The following is a 20,374-nucleotide window of genomic DNA, read 5'->3' on the forward strand; positions in this document are numbered from 1 at the left end:
TTAGCACAGCTGTTAGTATTTTAGTCAGTTCTGGGCCGCTGTTCTTGGCTGTCTGTCACCTAAATTTCCCAAGGTAGAGAAACAGGGAGGAATTTATCAAATCCGGTACAGAGAGAGCATTAGACATCTTACCAAATAATTACAAAGTAAGAAATCTGACAGTATATTTGAAATGCATACTGATTGTTTAACAGCTACAGCTGGTATACACAGGGATATACACCTGCTTTTTAAAAGTACCAGTGAAGTGTTAACTGACCTCAGCACTGCCTAAAACTGGCACGTGAGTGCCACCTTTGAGATCTGTGTTGCTGTTCTTTGGTGAAAACAATTTAGTTGTTGTCCAAGACTATGGGTACCAAAATCTTCATGAGATTTAGAAACCTTAAGAATGCACCCTATCCTTATAGACTGAACACCACCCCCACTCCCCTTCAGTCTCCCAAAGTTGAACTTGATCTATCAAAAAAAGTGGTGTTTCTGGGGGTACTGCTGGACTCTGAACAGCAGGATGCATTTCTTTCCAATGACAAGATTCTGCCTGTCTATCCCTTATCTTTGAAAGCCCTGGAGAAAGGCAATACTCCAGTAAAATATTTTTTTAAAGGTTCTTTGGGTACATGCCACTGTGCATTCTCATGGTTTCATTGGCAAGTTTATCAGAAAACTACAGTGGTACCTGAGGAACACATGTTGTCAGCATTCTTGACCACTGGCATTCTTTATCCCTTTCCTGCCTTACATAGTAAGAGTGCTTTTGCAGTGGAAGATGCAGGTACAGCTCTACTTAAGATTACCCTTCAGACTAGCTCAGGGAACCCAGCTGCTCAGTGTGGACTCTTCAAATTTAGCCTGAGGTGCATGTTTAGGGTCTTTCAAAGTCCAAGAACAATTGGTACAGAAACTTAAGAAAGAAACATATAAATGTGAAAGCAGTGATGGCAGTCATCTTAGCAGTGAACATTTTCAAAACCGATCTGGGCATTGGGTACCGTCCAAATCCTTCTGGACAAGACCACTGTAATGTATTACATTAACAAGTGAGGGAGGGTGCCAGTAGTTGCATCCTGTGCATACTGGCAATACAGGCATAGGAGACTGTGCATAGCTAGATGGAGATTGTAGACCTTACCAGGCAGTTGATTCATACTTTTTAGCATTTAGCATAAGTCAAGCCACAGTACAGACTATTCATGAAGTAAACGTAAAAGTGGAACAAGTGACTGATATTTTACTACCTAAGTGAAGATGCCTCTTTAAAGGTAGTTCTGTTTATTATTGCATCATTTAAAGCAGTTTCTGATAGAGTGATTCCTTTTGGACAGTGCACTTCACCAATATGGAGAACAAATTAAATTCAGATCTGTCCTTGGGCAGTCCAGAATTCTGATATGTCCTTCCATTTCACTGATGCAATGTTCATAACATTAGGGAACCCTTGCCAAGGGCAGCCCGACTTCTGGCCAGTATGTCAAAGCCTTAGGTTACTTTAAGGTACACCATACATCACACACATGCTCCTCCCATAGTGTAGGGCATAAAGGTGACATATGGACATACCTTCCTCAGAGCCTATTTGCCACCAGTCCAAACACCATCTCTTGGTAGTCACTCTGAATGCCATTTCCATTGCTGGCTTCACTGAGCTGTTGCAGATGAGTGCCCCATTGGAGTTTCTATTCACTTATCTCTTTCTTTTTGTTGCTTGTGGGGTTTCATGTCATTCAAGAAGGGTAAATACCAGTGTAGGAGACAGAGTTCCCATAAAGGCTACCATAAAGAGTGTCTGTTTTGCCTTGTCGCCTCATATGATCATATATCTTGTGCCATCTGTTAGGGTTTTGTACCTAAAACCCTGCATAGTTGACTCTCTTCTTTGGCACTTTATTCTGAGAATCAGCTTCTTAAGCTTCTCATGAAAGATATGATGAGGGAACTTCTCGCGTCGAGGGACACCCATCAGTGAAGGAGGAGGCCAAAAACCTAGGCCGGAATCTTCTGCTGTTCAGCCTTTGCCACACATCTCTCCTGAGGCGACTGAATGCCCGGATGTTTGCCTAGCTTTATCATTGGATTCCTGTGCTGCGACCGGGTTGGAGGCCAGTGGGGATCCGACTTTAAGCATGTCATGAAACGGCATTGCAGATGTCTGTTTCAGATGTTCAGGGGGAACCATGGCTGATTATCTCCAAGGGGCCTAGGGCTGTTTCTCCGATATTAGTCAGAGAAGTCCCTGCTGCCATCATTGAATTTGTCAGGTGGATGTCCCATTGAAGAAAAAGCAAAAGATTAAGCACAATCCTGCTGCTCCAATGGCCCCTCGGAGTGAGTGGCAGTGCCCTTTACTCAAGGTTTGTGTAGTGCTTTGACGACATTGAAACCTCCACAGGGAGTTTCTGTTTCAGCTCCCCCTTGGTCCTCTTCTCCTCTTAAAAGTCCCAGTTAACAGGATTCTTCTGAGGAAGAGCTGGATTCAGATGAGGAATGCATTGCTTACTCTTCTCAGATTCCCGCTCCTTTAGATTGTGGCTCAGAGGAAGAGGAGTCTACTAATCCTGATACTCCCTTTGAAGAGATTTCTTTTGATGACACAATCTGAAGGATGATGGAGTTTTTTAAATGGGATTATGCTCAGGTTTCTGAGGTACAAAAAAGGCACTGTGAGTTGCTGCAGATGGACTCTCCAAGGCCTAGGGCTATTCCTCCCATTCTGGCTGCCTTATTGGATGCATTTTCTAATGCTTTTAAGGCTCCAGCCACTCAGGCCCCTACTCCCAAGAAACCTGATAGATTCTCTAGGGTGCCTGAGGACTGCAATTGTTTTGTGCTAACTCCTCTGTGGTGTCTGTAGCTTCTGACAAGCCGTCTCAGTTGCTTCCTTCTCCCCAGTTACTGCCCTTTGATAAATATAGCAGGACCATGGTAAGGCTAGGATCCAAGTCTTGCTTAACTTGGACAACCTTCTGTTTCAGGAATCCCCTCCAGAGATCCTGTTGCAAAATCTTTATTTTGACATTCCTCTTCTGCAAAGCCTGGGGTTCACAGTAAATTTCTAAAAGTCTTTTCTGACTCCTTCTCATGACCATGTTTTTTCTGGGGTGCAGGATACAGACTGCGTCTATGTTGGCATCCCTGCCTCCTCCCAAGGTCTTAACACTCATTTCCTTCTTTCATATACTTCTTCCTCTGTCCCCTGTAATAGCCAGGGAATTTCTGAGAGCTCTGGGATTCATGGCATCCACCATCCCAATGCTCTCTGGCTAAACTCCACATGAGAAAGTTTCTGTGTTCACTTTGGCTTCAACTTGCACATCCCCTAGAATTTGTAGTTCCTCTTCTGTCTTGTCTCAGGAAGCTACTTCACTGGTGGATCCAGCAGTTCTCTAAATCCGGGGTCCCCCCTTTCTTCCTCCTATTCCCTCTCAGGAGCTGTTCACAGATGCTTCAGATGTGGAATTGGGAGCAGCTTTTGGCTCTCTGAAGGTGGAGGGGATGTGATTGCATCTTCAACAGAAAGAGCACTTCAGTGTTGGAGAGATGAGAGCTCTTCTGCTGCACTTCAGGCTTTTCATTCTCTTTTCTCCTCAGGACCTCCGAAGGTGTTTCCAGATAATACCACAGTGCCAGTTAGCACTCCTAGTGTGGGATTTTGCTATCCACTATCAAGTGACTCTTCAGCCAGTTTACATTCCCTCAGGTCAAAATATTGTGGCTGACACACTAAGCAAATCCTTAACTCAATTCCACGAATGGATACTTCACAGGGATGTGTTTCTGGACATTATCCACCAGTGAGGTTCTCCTCAAGTAGATCTTTTTGCCTCCCTCTGAAAAGACAACTTCCTTTATTTTGTACCAGAGTCCCAGGTCCTCTGGTTTGGAAGGTGGATGCCGTATCTTTTTCTTGGAAGGGGAGGTTTCTCTGCGCTTTCCCTTCCATTCTCCTCATTCCAAAAATCCTGTTCAGTATTCAACAGAATGCTCCCCAAATCTTGTCGTTGGCTCCCTTTTGACTGAATCACCATTGGTTCCCTCTTCTGCATTTAGCCAAGGGCAGTCATCACAGGTTACCTCACAGGGTGGACCTACTCACACAGGACAAGGGATCTCTCATCCATCCCCACCTGTCCACTGTTCAGCTGACACTGTGAGTGATAGAATTTTGATTCCACAGACACCTTTTTTTCTGAGGATGTGATTAGAGTCCTACAGGAGGCCAGGAAACCCAATACTAGGAAGTCCTACTTATCCAAATGGAAGAGATTTTCTGTTTGGTGTCTTTCTCATAACCTGGATCCACTTTCTGTGGATGTTTATTGGTTCGTTCGTATCTGTGTGAATTGCTCAATGCTGGGTTGACTTATTCTTATGTTAAGGCCCACTTGTCAGCTGTCTCTGCTTGTCTGCCTGTATCTCCTCCTTTATTTTTATTTTTTATTTTATTTTTACATTTGTTGACTGGGCTAGTCTAACTGGATACATGTCCATTTTCAGTAGAGGCCCGGGGAGAAAAGCTCCAGGAAAAAACATACAATTAATAGAGAATAACATAAAAACATTTTTATACAGCAATATTTATACAAACAATTAATAGAGAATAGTATAGAAGCAGTTTTATACATCAATAATTATATGATTAAGGCAGATTTATACTGCAACAAATTTAGCCTAAACATGTATGCTAAAGAAATTGTAAAAGAATATAAAAAATAGTAGTATGTAAATACTGGAAGCAAGTTTTAGAAGGATGTACTAGTAACACTTATTTCTATGTGAGAGAAAATGGTATATAAGTAATCTAATCTTTTACCTTTCTCCTATTAGAACCTTATTAGAGTCAAGAGAATGTTAGTCAGGGTTAGAACATGGGCATAACCAGTGATTATTGAAATATAGCTTTAGATTTCTTTTAAAAAGTGGGAGAGAGGACAGAGATGTAAGGTCGGGTGGTAATTGATTCTATACTTTTCCGACAGAGTTAAAGAACAAGGAATCACCTGCTAAGTTTTTAGATTTAGTAATTTGCATAAGCATTTTGTTAAGAGGAGCGTAAATTTTTGAGATTACTGTATGGTATAATGAAGCTAGAGAGTGTAGGAGTATAATGGGGTTGATAAAGGGCCTTGTATGTTATTGTAAGTTGCAGAAATTGTATCTGATTAAGAAATTCTAACCAGCCTAGTTGTTTCAGATTAAGACAGTGATGAGTTCTAAAAGGGGAGGTTGTAGCGAACCTGGCAATGTTATTATAGGATGTAGCTAGTTTGTGAAGGTTCTTTTTAGAGAGGTTGGTGTAAATGGGAGAGGCATAAAGAAGAGTTGAGAGTAAATGAGTTCTAGCTATAGTGGACCTGGCCAGTGGTGTAAGAAAAGGTTTAATTCTGTAGAGGGATCCTAATTTATGGTTAACTGATTTTACTGTGGCATTAATGTGGGTATCAAAGTTGAGATTGTTGTCAATTGTGATTCCTAACAGTTTAGTGGTTAGATCAGGAGAAATAAGGGTGCCATTATTTGATGTGATACTGAAGTGTACGGGGGTAGTCTTTTGGGTTGGTGTAAAGAGTAAAAGTTTAGTTTTGTTAGGGTTTAGTAGGAGGCAGCGGTCAGAGAACCAGTTCTCTACTATATTAAAAGCTTTTTGTGTATGAGCCTGAAGTTCAGCTTGAGAGGTGGCTGCACAGACTATAGTAGAGTCGTCTGCATATTGAATACATATGGAGAGAGGGATGGCTAAGTGGAGGTCATTGATGTAGATGGAAAACAAGAGAGGGCCTAAAATGGATCCTTGTGGAACACCTAATGTAATGGGCAGAAGGTTTGATAGTCTATTTTGCCAGAGTACAGCCTGCTGTCTGTTATCTAGATAGGATGTGAACCAGTTCATTGAAAGTGGATTCAGTGAGTAGGACTTTAGGATGTGAAGAAGGATTTGGTGATTAACCATGTCAAAAGCTTTTGATAAATCAACAAAGACTGCTGAGGAGAGGATATTTTTGTTGCGGTTCTCGTTGATACAGTTAGTGAAGGAAAGCAAGGCAGAAGAGGTACTATGGAAAGGTCTAAATCCATGTTGACAGTTAGCTAGTAGGTTGTGATAGAGAAGATGGTTCATTAGCTGTTTGTGGACACACTTTTCCATTATTTTTGCAAGTGGAGAGAGCAGGGCTATAGGACGATAGTTGGACGTGTCGTTGGAGCTACCACCTTTGTGTAATGGGATAATATGAGAAACTTTCCAGATGGATGGGATAATACCTTCGTATATGGTTCGATTTATCAATATGGAGATGGGATAAGCTATGGCTTTAGATGCTATTTGCAGGAATTCAGCTGGGAGTTTATCAGCAGAGGGGGTTGTTGCTTTTAGCTTTTGGAGAAGGGATCGAATATATGATGTTGGTACTGGTTCTAACTTGAATACTGGGGGTGACTTGGAGGTGGAAGTTTGTAGTTGTGAGATATTGGGGGAAAGTTGGCTAGCCAGAGTTTGGATAGTATTGGTAAAGAAAGAGTTAAAGGCATTTGCTGTTTCAGTTGAGTTTTCAGGATTAGCACCTGAGGGGATGGGGGTAATAGTTGCACCTGGATAAAGAATTGTATTAATAGTAGACCAAAACTTCTGAGGTTCCTTGAGGGAGGATTGTTGTAGGGTGGAGATAGTAGTTCTTTTTATCTAGTAGGATGGCTTTTTTAGTGTTATTTCTTTGCTGTCTGAAGGTTAGATGATCTGTAGAGTTCTTAGTAGTTCGCCATTTAGCCCAAGATTTGTTTCTATGAATGATTAGTTGCCTGGTATTGTTTGAGAGCCAAGGAGCAGGTTTAGTTTTATTTCTTGTACAGCGTATTGGGGCGTGATGATCAAGGATCGTTAGAAATGTTGAGTTGAAGTATTCAACTGCTTTGTTAATTGGGAGGGATTTTAATGGTGACCAATTACATTGCTTAAGTTCTATGTCGAAAAGCTCAGGGATAAAATGCTTTTTGGAGCGAACTGTTCTGATAGTGTTAGGGAAGGTTGGGTTGGTTTTATGTCTGATTATGTATGTTAGCAGGTGGTCACTAAGATCATCTGGGAGTGTTCCTGTTATGTATGTGTGGTGAGGACTATTAGTCAGAATCCAATCCAAGATGCTTTCTTTATTGTTCAGTTTGTTAATTCTGGTGGGGGAGTTAATAGCTTGTGAGAAGCCATAAAAGTTAATGTGGTTGGTAGGGTTTGAACTGCTACAAGAATTCCAATCAATGTTAAAGTCTCCTAGGACTATGGTTTCTTGTGGGAGCTGAGAAGAAAGCCCATTGAGTATGTGTTCTAGAGTAGCAATGTTATTGCCTGGGGGAAGATAGACGCAGATGATATTTATGGCTTTATGTCTGTTAAGCTGGAATTTTGAGATAACTATTTCAGCGGTAGAGTCTAAAGATAGGTTAAGATTTACAGTACTTAGTTGTATGTGTGCTTTATAGAGAATTGCTACCCCTCCTCCTTTTTTGGATGTGCGATCTAACCGAATAATACTATAGCCTGGAGGAATCATTTTGTTGTCTTTTATTGAAGGTTTTAGCCAAGTTTCCGATAGGCAAAGGATATCAAATTGGTGGACATCAAGAAGGGCATGTACATGAGGGATTTTATTGCACATGCTTCGTATGTTAAGATGAGCAATGGATAGTGAATTGGGTGGTTTGATGATAGGAAAAGTGGGAATTGTAGCTTGGGGACTATTTTCAGTGATAGGGATAGGTGTTGGCCCAGGATTAGGATGAATGTCTCCATCTGTCAGGGAGTGGAGAAATATAAAGTACTTAGGTTGGAGAAGTTTACAGTAAAAGTTAACTATATGTTTAGTTTTTAGATTACTGTATTTGATGTGTTTTAGTCTGTGAAATTTAGCAATTAGATAACTGGGTTTAAAAATAGTAGTTTGGAAGTTAGGGAGTTTTGTTATAGAAGGTGTAGAAGAATGTTTGGAAGGGATGTGGAGTTTATAGTGAAGGAGTTGTTCATAGTGTGTGAGGAGATAAGTAATAGATAGAGCTGATAAGAGTAAGGTAAGTATTGGTATATGTAACTGGTAGGGCATGATAAGGTAGGAGTAAATAGTTATAGAGGTGAGAGATTAAAGTTGGAAGGAGGTGTTGAAGGGTATGTTAGGTGAAGATTTAGTTAGAGGTTTTAGTTAGTATGGTATGAGGGAGTTGAGGTAGTAGTGGGTTAGTTGTAAGAAGTAGTGAGTGGGTGTGGTGATGAAGGGAGGGGTGTGATTGGAGTAATTTAGAGTGGGGGGTGTGTCCTGAGGAGGAATAAATGGAGGAATACTGGGGGGGGGTGGAAATTGGGGCAGGGTAGGGGCGAAGTGAGCCAGAGGCGGAGCGGTAGAGACAAAAGAGTGGACTTTCAAGGAAGACAATCTGTAGAGAAGGTAGGTTTAGCAGGTAAGTCACAAGTGAGAAAGTAAAGGAGTGAGTTAAAAGAGTAGCAGGAGGTAAGTAAGGGTAGCAATAGAGTAGGAGTGTTAAAGATAGCCCAGGACAATAAGAGAAGGTAACAGAGTGAGTTAAAGAGAGGTATTGACTAAGAAAACGAGATGGGGAGGTATGGTACAGCGCATAGGTATAGGAGTAGATGTGCAGAGAGTTCGTGGAGAGGCGTCACTTACTGGCTAGTCACTGTACAGCACCAAAGATACACTTGCAAGGGTGACAGGCTAATGGAGAGGGGGGGTATGCTACTACTGATAAGGGAATGAGAGGCTGGATGTAGGGGTTTATTTAAGAGACCATAGAATTAGAATAGGTGGGGTGGGTGTTTGGCTGCTGGCTGTCCTGCTTAGGAAACTTGTGTAATTTAGCAGTGTCAATACACTTTAAGATAAACTCGAAGTTCTAGAATATGTTGCAGTACATACTTTCACAATCTAGTAGTGGACTGTATTTTCTGGGAGCTGATATGTGAAGTCCTAGTTCGGACAAATTTGGTGAGGCTTCCAGTGGGGTGAGGTTCTGGAGATTTAGTACAGGGATGTACTGGGTCCCAGGTTTCACAATCTAGTAGTGGACTGTATTTTCTGGGAGCTGATATGTGAAGTCCTAGTTCGGACAAATTTGGTGAGGCTTCCAGTGGGGTGAGGTTCTGGAGATTTAGTACAGGGATGTACTGGGTCCCAGGTTTCACAATCTAGTAGTGGACTGTATTTTCTGGGAGCTGATATGTGAAGTCCTAGTTCGGACAAATTTGGTGAGGCTTCCAGTGGGGTGAGGTTCTGGAGATTTAGTACAGGGATGTACTGGGTCCCAGGTTTCACAATCTAGTAGTGGACTGTATTTTCTGGGAGCTGATATGTGAAGTCCTAGTTCGGACAAATTTTGTGAGGCTTCCAGTGGGGTGAGGTTCTGGAGATTTAGTACAGGGATGTACTGGGTCCCAGGTTTCACAATCTAGTAGTGGACTGTATTTTCTGGGAGCTGATATGTGAAGTCCTAGTTCGGACAAATTTGGTGAGGCTTCCAGTGGGGTGAGGTTCTGGAGATTTAGTACAGGGATGTACTGGGTCCCAGGTTTCACAATCTAGTAGTGGACTGTATTTTCTGGGAGCTGATATGTGAAGTCCTAGTTCGACAAATTTGGTGAGGCTTCCAGTGGGGTGAGGTTCTGGAGATTTAGTACAGGGATGTACTGGGTCCCAGGTTTCACAATCTAGTAGTGGACTGTATTTTCTGGGAGCTGATATGTGAAGTCCTAGTTCGGACAAATTTTGTGAGGCTTCCAGTGGGGTGAGGTTCTGGAGATTTAGTACAGGGATGTACTGGGTCCCAGGTTTCACAATGTAGTAGTGGACTGTATTTTCTGGGAGCTGATATGTGAAGTCCTAGTTCGGACAAATTTGGTGAGGCTTCCAGTGGGGTGAGGTTCTGGAGATTTAGTACAGGGATGTACTGGGTCCCAGGAGTTGGACAAGCACACGAGCAGGGTACACAGCAGCCGGGTAGAGGGCAGGAGAGAGAGTTTAGCTTATAGATTTGAATTTAAACAGTTCCTTAAAGCCGTCCTTCATAGGCATCCCAGGCAACCTGTTCCTCCTCCCTGGGATCTTAATTTTGTTTTGGAGAATTTGATTCAGGCTTCTTTTGAACCTGCTGTTTCAGCTTCCTTGCGACATTGCACTTGGAAGACTGTACTTTTGTTAGCACGTACTTCTGCCAGGTGGGTGTCTGAGCTTCAAGCCCTTATGGCTTGTCTTCTTTTTTTGGCGTTTCATAAGAACAGGGTATCCTTGTGTATTAATCCTTCTTTTATGCCCAAGGTGGTGAATGAGTTGTCCCTTAATCAGTCTATTAATTTGCCCACTTTTTTCTCTTCTCCACAATCTGCTAGTGAGAAGGTGCTGCAGACTTTGGATATACATAACCAACTCAAATTTTATTTGGATAAGACTAAGACTATTAGGAAATCTGCTAAGCTCTTTGTTTCCTTTCATTCTAGGTCCTTAGGATTAGCTGTGTCCAAGCAAACTATTTCTTCTTTGATCTCTAAAGCTAATTTCTTTTGTTACGCCTTTCATGGTAAGAGCCTTTCTTCTGTTAAGGCTCATTCTACTAGAACTGTGGCTTGTTCTGGTGCTTTTTTCAAGGGTTTGGATACTAACTCTATTCTGAGGCAGCTACCTGGACTTTTGTGCATACATTTACCTAGCACTACAAGTTGGATGGGATCTCCAGTGCTAGAGCTGCTTTTGATAGGGCCATCTTTCATGGGTTCCTAGAGGGCTGTGTTGGTCCTTCCTCCTCTCAAGTTTTTTCTTGAGCTTTGACACTAACCCTAATGTTATAAATACTGCAACAGTGAAATGGAAGGCAGGGATCCCTAATGTCGTGAATACAGCAACAGTGAACAGAAAGACATCTACCGTTATGGTAAGATTTTACTTAGCTGTACTAAGTATACTTTCTGTGCACTACCCTAGCAGAGTAAACTTTTTCCTAAGCAAATGGAGTTGATACCATGTTTCTTGACCCTAGTTTTCAGGGTTTTTTTTACGGACTTATCTAGACACATGCTCCTGTCATATGTCTTTAATGACTGTTAAGGCCCACCAAGTTTGTTTGGTTTCAGAGAAGAAACAGTGCCTTGAGATTTGCAGCATAAAAGAATTGTGGTCAGCAGCAAAATAATCTGATGGTTGACTGCTTAAATGAAAAAATAAGCTTGACCCCTTCTACTGAAAGTTATGAAGAATGGTATTTGAATCAAAACAATAATAAAGAAAAGTGTGGAGTTTTTTTATCACTTTTGGGACAGATTATTTTTTACTTCATGTTTGGGTGCATGTGCTTTGTTTGTGCATATCTGGCCATTGTGTATATTTTATTCTTAATGGTTAATGTCTCTTGACTGTGAAGGATAGAGACTGGTGTGGGAAAGGAAGATAGTATGTCTAGAGGCAGTTTGTCTTATCAGTTTCAGTTTGGAGTCCTAAATAAAGCTTCTGTCATCAGAGGTTGTCACCACCGGCTCATTGCTGAAAAGGGGCAGTCGGCCAGCCCACCTACCTGTTCAACAAATTGTTGTATGTTTATTACTTAGTGTGTATGTAGTGGATATGCCATATCTAGCAAAAAAACTAAGTATGTTTATTTAATAGTATATTTTCCTTTTTCTGATTACTTTAAAATATTTTGTTGTGACAAACCAAAATGCTGCCAACCCAGCTAGCTGGAATGTTGTAAATAATTAATGTCACTTGAAAATATTAATATGATTTATATAGAAATATGACCCTGCCAGCCCATCTATTTGGAATTTTGTAAATGGTCATATGTCATTTGTGAATATTAATATGATCCATAGGCTTGTCTTACAAATGAAAGAGAACTATATGTTATGTTGATATTAAACTATTAGTGCAGAAGTGTGTTGAACTGTATGTCATGTACTGAGCTTCAAGAATGTAACCACAGTGTACCCTACTGGAAAAGAAAAGAAATGTATATAAACTATATTAATAGCAGAAGTTGGAACATACAGAGTTAACTTGCAAGACTTCAGAAAAATAAGTAAACTCATTCCCTCCAGTAGAGCTCTATTAAGTGTGTACCTTTAACTCCTAGTGGGTGTGGCTTCAGCCTTTAAAAAATGTAGTTATCACCTTGCAGTTCTAACAAATTCTAATTGACAGAGGTCATATATCAATACAGTTGTGTTTGACATCATGTATGCTTCAAGATGAAATATTCTGATACCTTGTATGTAGCATGGTTTTGGAATTATTAATGCAAATATGAACAGGCAATATTTGACACCTAGAGGTGCAGTAGGAGACAACTGCAGAAATGCCTGGAGATGTCACTCGGCTGTAATGAGTTGTTTTTTACAATGGGCTATAAAAAAGTTAGTTTCAGTGCAGCAAGCAGACACAATTTGTAAAGTTAGAAGTTTTCCTATTGTCTGAAAACAGAAATATTTACTAGGTTTCAAATGTAAAAGTGTTTAACTGTTTTACGACTTCCAGTTCTAGGCAAACTTCTGAGAGATATGTACCTCTGACTCAGAGGTGCTAAATTCTAAGTTTCTGTTAGCCTGGGAACTGACGCCAGGTGATAGTGATGTCATCCCAGCTAACTCAGCAGTAATGTGTATTATTAATTTAAGAACTATCCCAGAGAGCGAGTCTGTGTGTTTTGTATTTGTCTTTGGATCTGACTACATCCTCTCATCAGTGGTTGCCTTGCTAATAGTAAGTAACTAGATTAAAATGATTTCTTTTAGGTATAGGTAGGAATATAGTGAATATTAGTTTAAATGTTTTCTGTTTATTTGAGACTGTCCTGCAATGCTGTTTTAAAATATTTTCTGTGATTCTGAACTCTGTAGTCACTGTGCTGAGTGATTGAATATTGTCTTGTTCTTTGATTGTTTATTATTAAATATATTTAAACCTTTTAATTGTGGCTGGTTTGTTTAGAGATAATTAAGCTCCTAGAATACTTGCATACGTATTTGGTGACACTGTATAGGCCATTCCAATAGCCTTATACGTTCATAGGTTGGTACTAGGCTATCAGCCATAGGGCCTATACAAGCCTAGCCATAACAATTCCCTGGCCATTTCTTCCCACAGTATTTACTTCCCTGGACCCCTGTCTAGCAGGGCGATTAACGTGATCCCCGGGGTCTTGGTCAGACTTACCATTTGGATAATAGTAATATTACACAGTAGAATTGATCACCCTTTGTTAAGGACCTTATAGTAGCTGATAAAGAGCTGGTTGGTGGCAGTGATAACTACCTTTTAGTCTGGGCAGAAGGGGGCATAGCTAGTAAACCAGTGCCAGCCTTTTCCAAGAGTGTGTGTGTTTGTATATAAATCAAATCTCAAAGTGTGTGCGTCAGCTACTTGGGCAGGGACATGAAGCACATGTTGGACAGAAAGGGTGCTGGAGGTTTTGGCTTGATCGCTCGGCTGAGATCTTAACCCTATAGCTGTGCCAGTGGGGAGTCGTATTGGGGATCTGGAGAAAGAGAGAGAAAACCAGCCCTAGACTGACTGACTGTGATCTTTGTGTGCTCTTAAGGGAAATTGTACTTAACTGTGTGTGTACTTGTCATCCTTCCAATGTGCACGTCCCTCACTGGGGCTAGTGATGAGGATTTAGCCTCCTAGATTATTGGGGCAGTGCAGGGGCATCACAGTTGTGCTTCTAGTAGTTTTAGTTTTTTACATAATGATCCCATGTGAAAATGATTAGATGTGTGCTGTTTCTGAACAGAATATCAAAAGTCAACCACTGTATTCAGAAAGAGCAAGACTGAACATAAAAGTTTACCAGTCAATGAATGTCCTTTGTAGCTGGACACTGATGTTACTACTACAGTGTATTTGTAATGGTAAAAAGTAATTGTAATTACTTTACATTTCTTAACATTGCAACAGTTTGTACTTTGCAAAGGCTGGTTGAAAGCATGCCTTGTAGGAAAAGGGAAATGAAGAGTTAAACAGATACTTCTTCCCAATTAATTGAATAATTGATTGAATTTTAAATGTATATAAAGAGTGGCAAGTTTGAAGTGATTTTATCTTGAAAAAGCTGAGCATCGCGCTTGATGAGATTGACGTTGTGATTGTTTTTCAATAAAACAAGAGATTTTTATTCAATAAGAAGCCTTTTATTTTCTGCTTCAGCAGAAGGAGGAGTACCAGCGTTTTTATTTGTCTTTTTACTTCTGGATTTCCAGCACCGCCTTCCAAGTCGTGGACCAATTTGTTTTATTGGCGCTTGTTCCCTTTTGGCAGTTTTTTCTTTGTGGTTTTTTTTGGCTCCATGGCGGAAGAAGGGGCACAGAGTACTTTCTCCGACACTCCCCAGTTGCTTAGACCGGGAGAAGATAGTACACCGGTCACTAGGGCGGAGTTCAACCAAGTATTAGACATGTTAACTCAGTTGACTAGAATGCTCAATAATAGTGGAGTTGAGCAACCAGCGGCTTTTCCAGGTAACCAGCAACAGGGTTTGGAGCGGAAGAGAAGATGTACCTCCGCTCACAATGAGCGGACTGGCAGTGGTGCTCGTTTTGGAACCTGCAGACAGCAGGCAAGCACAAAGCAAGATGGTAACGACGACAATAAAGATAGTAATGTGCTATCAAATGAAACCGGAACGCAGGAGAAGCGTTTTGACTTTGGAGCATGGGCCGGTCAGCAGTTTTGGTTCCGGCAAGGTACTGTCAATTCCAACAGCAATTTTAGCAATAACTCTGGTATAGAGAAAGATTTTAACATTCTCCGTGACAAGCTTTATTCTTTTAAAGCAAACCAGTTAGAAATAGACCATCTAAAAGAATGTGTTAAAGTGGGAAGAATACCGAAGGGATTAAGATGTTTTAAGTTTCCCAGCAATGTGCAAAAAGACTCTAACTATTACAAAAAATTATGTGATGTATTTAACCGTGCAGGTATAGAAATGTTGGAGGTCATGGTAGCAGAATACGAAACAAGAGCGGATACCCTATTGAATGATTTGAATGTTTTAAATAACAGTTTGATTAATGATGAAAAATGTATATCTGTTAAACGGGGTTATGACAACATTTTCAAGGAGGTTGACCAGCACTGTTTGAGAATTTTGAATCGAAAGATTCATAAGTTAGAGAGGGATTTAAAGGAATACAATGAAGGGGTGGCTTACCCACTACCAATTAAAACTAGGCAGTTTAATTACAATAATAATAGCGCACAGGGAAATTTTAACAGCAGTTATAGGACGGAGATGGCCTATGAGACACCGAGAAGCAATCAAAGGTTTGCGGAGAAAGAAAGAGTTACATCCCATCAGGATTTTCTGTTTCCCCCAAGCAGAGAGGGGGGAAGGGGGAACAGATTTCCTCAGGGGTGGTGGAACAAATAGGTCAGGACTTGCAAGCTGCTCGAAGTTCTTTAGTGATGAATGACACCGTAACTAGCATAGATGTTTTAAGTAAGGTTACAGTGGTAACAGAAAACAATTTTTCTGTCTATAATTATACCAACATTAATTTGAGGAAAGAACACTTTGATCTATTTACAAAAGGATTGCATTTCGTGCCAGCATTCTCAAGTAGACTAGAGCAGGAATTAATAGATTTAAAAATGTTCGGTAGGCAATTGAATTTAATGCTTTATTTTAAAGGAGAATTCCCTCTAAGTATGGAACTTTCTCGTAAGAGTGTATTCAATCCACCTATGGACCCAATAGTAAAAATATTTGAAGAAGTGATGGAAAAGGATATCAGGATGATTAACAGAAAAAAACAGAACAATAACCCCCAAAACATCTGTATGAAGGAGATGAATTTGATTAAAGATCTTAGAACTAACAACTGTAGGGCGATGAAAACAGATAAGGGGGGGGGGTTTAGTTTTGATGTACAACACCGACTATGCCCAGTATATTAACCTGATGTTGCAGGACCCAGAGCAATATGAACAAGTATCCAGTAATGAGTTACATATGGCATATTCCAGAATTAGTTTCATTTTATATGACCATCTTTTGCAAGGAGTCTTTAACGAAAGATTATACAATTTTTTAACTGTTGCCAAACCAAGAATTCCTGTAATATTTGGTATCCCGAAAACACACAAAGGTTTGGATCCCTTAAATTTTAGACCTATAGTATCTGGACAGGGTAGTATAACAGAACCTATTGGGAAATTTATAGATCACACTTTGAAGCAGTTCACAGCTTCTTTAAAGTATATTTGCAGGGATTCTTGGGATTTTCTTAGGGGTTTGCAAACCCTAGAATACCATCCAGATTTATTGTTGGTAACTATAGATATTGTACAATTGTTTCCTAGTATACCACATTCCACAGGATTGAAATGGTTCAGTGACGTTTTGGTTAATGAAGCGAAGCTTGCTTCCAACACCACCAATTTGCTGGTGGAACTTATGGAATTAGTCTTGGAAAATAATTTTGTATGCTTTAATGGCCAATTTTACAGGCAAAAGCTGGGTGTTGCAATGGGGGCAGCTTGTGCCACTGTTTATGCGAACATAGTGTTGCATAAATGGGAATACACTTACATCTTTGGCACAGAGTGGTCACGGTACATTAGGCATTATGTCAGATTTCTTGATGATATTTGCCTTATATGGAGTGGTACTAGGGCAAGTATCCAAGAATTCATTGGCTATATTAATTCTACCACTTCCTTTTTAACCTTTACACACTCATTAAGCCTGGATAGTTTAAATTATTTGGATGTGCATTTGTTTAAGGATAATGTCAACAATAGATTTAATTCTAGGGTGTTTAGGAAGCCCACTTATTTGAACGCATTCCTACACTTTCAAAGTAAACATCCTGATTACCAAAAAAGAGGAATAGTTAAGGGATAATTTATCCGTGCCTCTAGAATGTGCAACACATCACAATTCTTCATGGAAGAAATTAATTTTTTGAAAGAAAGATTCTTTGAAAGAGGGTATCCAAGTTCTTTGGTTGAGGAATTAGCGACGGAAATTATTACCAATAGGAGGACAAAATATCCACCCTTGTTGGGCAATATGGATACGTCAAGTTGCCAAGTAGGCAATAGACTGCAAAATTTAGAACAAAAGGGATATATCCATACCTTTGGTATTGATTCTGATGTTGTAGAGAGCAGTGTAAGAAAATATTGGCCAATTTTGAGGTTGGACGATAGGTTGGGCAGTATGATCCCAGAGTTTCCCAGATTTATTAGACGTAGGGGTACTAATATAAAAGAAATGTTAGAAATGAAACAGACTAAACAAATGGGATCTAATGGGAATAAAAAAGAAGGCACATATAAGTGCGGAATGTGCAAACAATGCCCAGCCATATTTAATGGACACAAATTATACTTACCATCAAGAAAATTTTTATGCCAACCGAGGGGCTACTATAATTGCAATGGTAAATTTATTGTCTATCTGGGTTTATGCACAAAATGCAAGAGTTTTTACATAGGAAAGACTGAGAGAACCTTAAGAAGACGAATCTATGAACACCACTATGACATAAATAAAAAAAAAAAGGAAACCAATGCCTTTTATAGGCATTCCCTTTTTTGTCCCAACATGGAGATTAAATTTATTATTTTAGAGCAAGTAAAAGCAGATGTCAGGGGAGGTGATTGGGAGTCCCTTTTGGAATATAAAGAATTAACATGGCAGTTGAGATTGGATGCAGGAAGGCGGCCAGGACTAAATGACGCTTGCAGCATTAGCAGCGTCTTGAAGTTAAGGAAGGCAAAATTATGAATTTAGAGCCACAGCGCTCGTAGGATTAATTTAAAGTATCTTTACGAAGCATTTTTTATGATGCATTAAATTATTAATAGGTCTTATAAATTAAATTTTAGTTATTAATTTACTAGGTAATGTAGTACAGCATTTATTCCTTTTGCTATTGTTGCATGGGAGGTTTGAATATTAAATGTATAAATGCAGTATACAAAGTTGACACTATAACATTGTTTTATTTTATTTATTATTTTTTTATATTTAATGGTAATTAATGTACATACTAACGATTGATTACTGTAGCACTTTACATTTCTTAACATTGCAACAGTTTGTACTTTGCAAAGGCTGGTTGAAAGCATGCCTTGTAGGAAAAGGGAAATGAAGAGTTAAACAGATACTTATTCCCAATTAATTGAATAATTGATTGAATTTTAAATGTATATAAAGAGTGGCAAGTTTGAAGTGATTTTATCTTGAAAAAGCTCAGCATCGCGCTGAGCGAAAGCGCTTGATGAGATTGACGTTGTGATTGTTTGTTTTTCAATAAAACAAGAGATTTTTATTCAATAAGAAGCCTTTTATTTTCTGCTTCAGCAGAAGGAGGAGTACCAGCGTTTTTATTTGTCTTTTTACTTCTGGATTTCCAGCACCGCCTTCCAAGTCGTGAACCAATTTGTTTTATTGGTATTTGTAATGGCACTTCCACCTTCTGGTGTGGAATGCATAACAGAGATTTTATAAAGTTATTTATGCATTGCGAGTTCCCATCTGTGCCCATTAAAATACAAATGTTAGATTTTTTTGTGTGTGGGAAGTAAATTTCAGCTAGTTTCAATCTCCAAGCTTCGTGTTGTCTGTTGTGTTGTAGCAGATTAATATCAGCATGTTTAGAATCGTATTTTCTTTTTTTTCCAGTGTTTAATAAGCTTATCATATTCTGCATTCAGGACCTATTTGTTGCTGTACAGAAACTGCTTCAGCTGAATCCGGATAAAGACAAAAATAAGTAAATAATTTTTTTTTTCTTTTTCTCAGTTTTTTTAATTTAATCATAATTGCAGTTTATGAAACACATGTGTGACATCATATTTTGTATAAAAAAAAGTTTTTAATTCAGTTGTTCTAAAAGTTAAAAAGATAAAACTTGCTGCTGTTACTTTTTCTCATTTTGTATGGTACTAAACAATGGTGTCCCAAGGTCTAGATTTAGCTCACTATGGTTAAGTCAAGCCTAGATGCAAAGAAAAGGTAATTGCTTTCAGTAATTGGATAAATAGCTGGTGTAATTCCAGGGTGGTCTTGTTTGTGTAATTTTGGAAAGATACCCCAGCTTGGTTTACTAAAGATGGCCTGTGCTTTTTGTTCCAAGGCTTCTTTTATGTACTGGCTAGAACATTTGCTGACTTTCAGTGCCCTTTCAAGTAGTATCCAGTTGAGGGAGTTACAATCCAACATAAATAATATATCAGTCCAAAAATTGGATCACATTAAGGTCTAAGTAAAAAAAAAAAAAAAAAAAAAAAAAAATGCCTGATCTTCAGGCACTCCTGCACTTGGAAAGCATCCATATCTGTGCAGTTACTAAGACTTGGTGTAAATGTACAATAAGCACTCCCTCTATCCGTGGGTTTTATCCTAGGGATTGCAGGAAGTTCAAGGCTGCTGTGTTTTGCTACCAAGTTGTCTTGCCAGTTTCCACCCTAGACTGTACCTCTCTTCTTGAGGAAGGCTATGCCAATCTTACCCAGGGCGAATTTGAGTACCCATCCAGTTATCCAGGTCCCGTTTGAAAGAAGATAAGTGCATTACACTATTTATCTGTGGGGGGAGTCAGTTCCAGTGGTGAGGAAGATTCTGAGTAACAAATCTTTCTGTCTCCCCTTGCCATGTTTATGATAATTCAGGTTTATTTCTCTTGTTCTGGCCTTTGTAAGACTGTTTGATTCATGAAAGGTACAAGAGATCCTGCACTACTGAGTCCCTGATTGCATGGAAGGCAAGGCATAGGTCTCCCTGAGGAGTGTTTAAGACACATAGAAGGACAATGCCTCTAGTATTTTCTGGAAGCTTAGAAAGTTTAAGCTTATGATCCTGTTTGTTATTAACATTTGAGGTATTCCCAGGTGTTTGATATGTCTGGTAAGGTACATCCTAAAGGTGGCATTGCATTCTCTAAGTGGTTCGATCAGTGTTGGATGCAGATGGTTCGATCCGTGTTGTCTACAGATGGTTCGATCCGTGTTGTCTACAGATGGTTCGATCAGCGTTGTCTGCAGATTGTTCGATCAGCGTTGTCTGCAGATTGTTCGATCAGCGTTGTCTGCAGATTGTTCGATCAGTGTTATCTGCAGATGGTTTGATCAGTGTTGTCTGCAGATGGCTTGAACGGTGTTGTCTGCAGATGGCTTGAACGGTGTTGTCTGCAGATGGCTTGAACGGTGCTGTCTGCAGATGGTTCGAACGGTGTTGTCTGCAGATGGTTCGAACGGTGTTGTCTGCAGATGGTTCGAACGGTGTTGTCTGCAGATGGCTCGAACGGTGTTGTCTGCAGATGGCTCGAACGGTGTTGTCTGCAGATGGCTCGAACGGTGTTGTCTGCAGATGGCTCGAGCGGTGTTGTCTG

General features: G+C 39.9%; 1 protein-coding gene across 1 annotated transcript in view; it reads left to right on the forward strand.

Moving 5' to 3' along the window:
• The window catches only part of NOC2L (NOC2 like nucleolar associated transcriptional repressor), a 1,272,638-nt gene that overhangs the window by 432,505 nt on the left and 819,759 nt on the right, over positions 1-20,374 (forward strand). Inside the window, exon 6 of the mRNA XM_044063595.1 lies at positions 18,667-18,757. Coding sequence (XP_043919530.1) covers positions 18,667-18,757 — 91 coding nt within the window. The remainder of the gene's footprint in view (positions 1-18,666; positions 18,758-20,374) is intronic.

Source organism: Protopterus annectens, chromosome 2.part1 (genome assembly GCF_019279795.1).
Source record: "Protopterus annectens isolate FY-2018-M chromosome 2.part1, PAN1.0, whole genome shotgun sequence".
Taxonomy (NCBI): Eukaryota; Metazoa; Chordata; order Ceratodontiformes; family Protopteridae; genus Protopterus; species Protopterus annectens.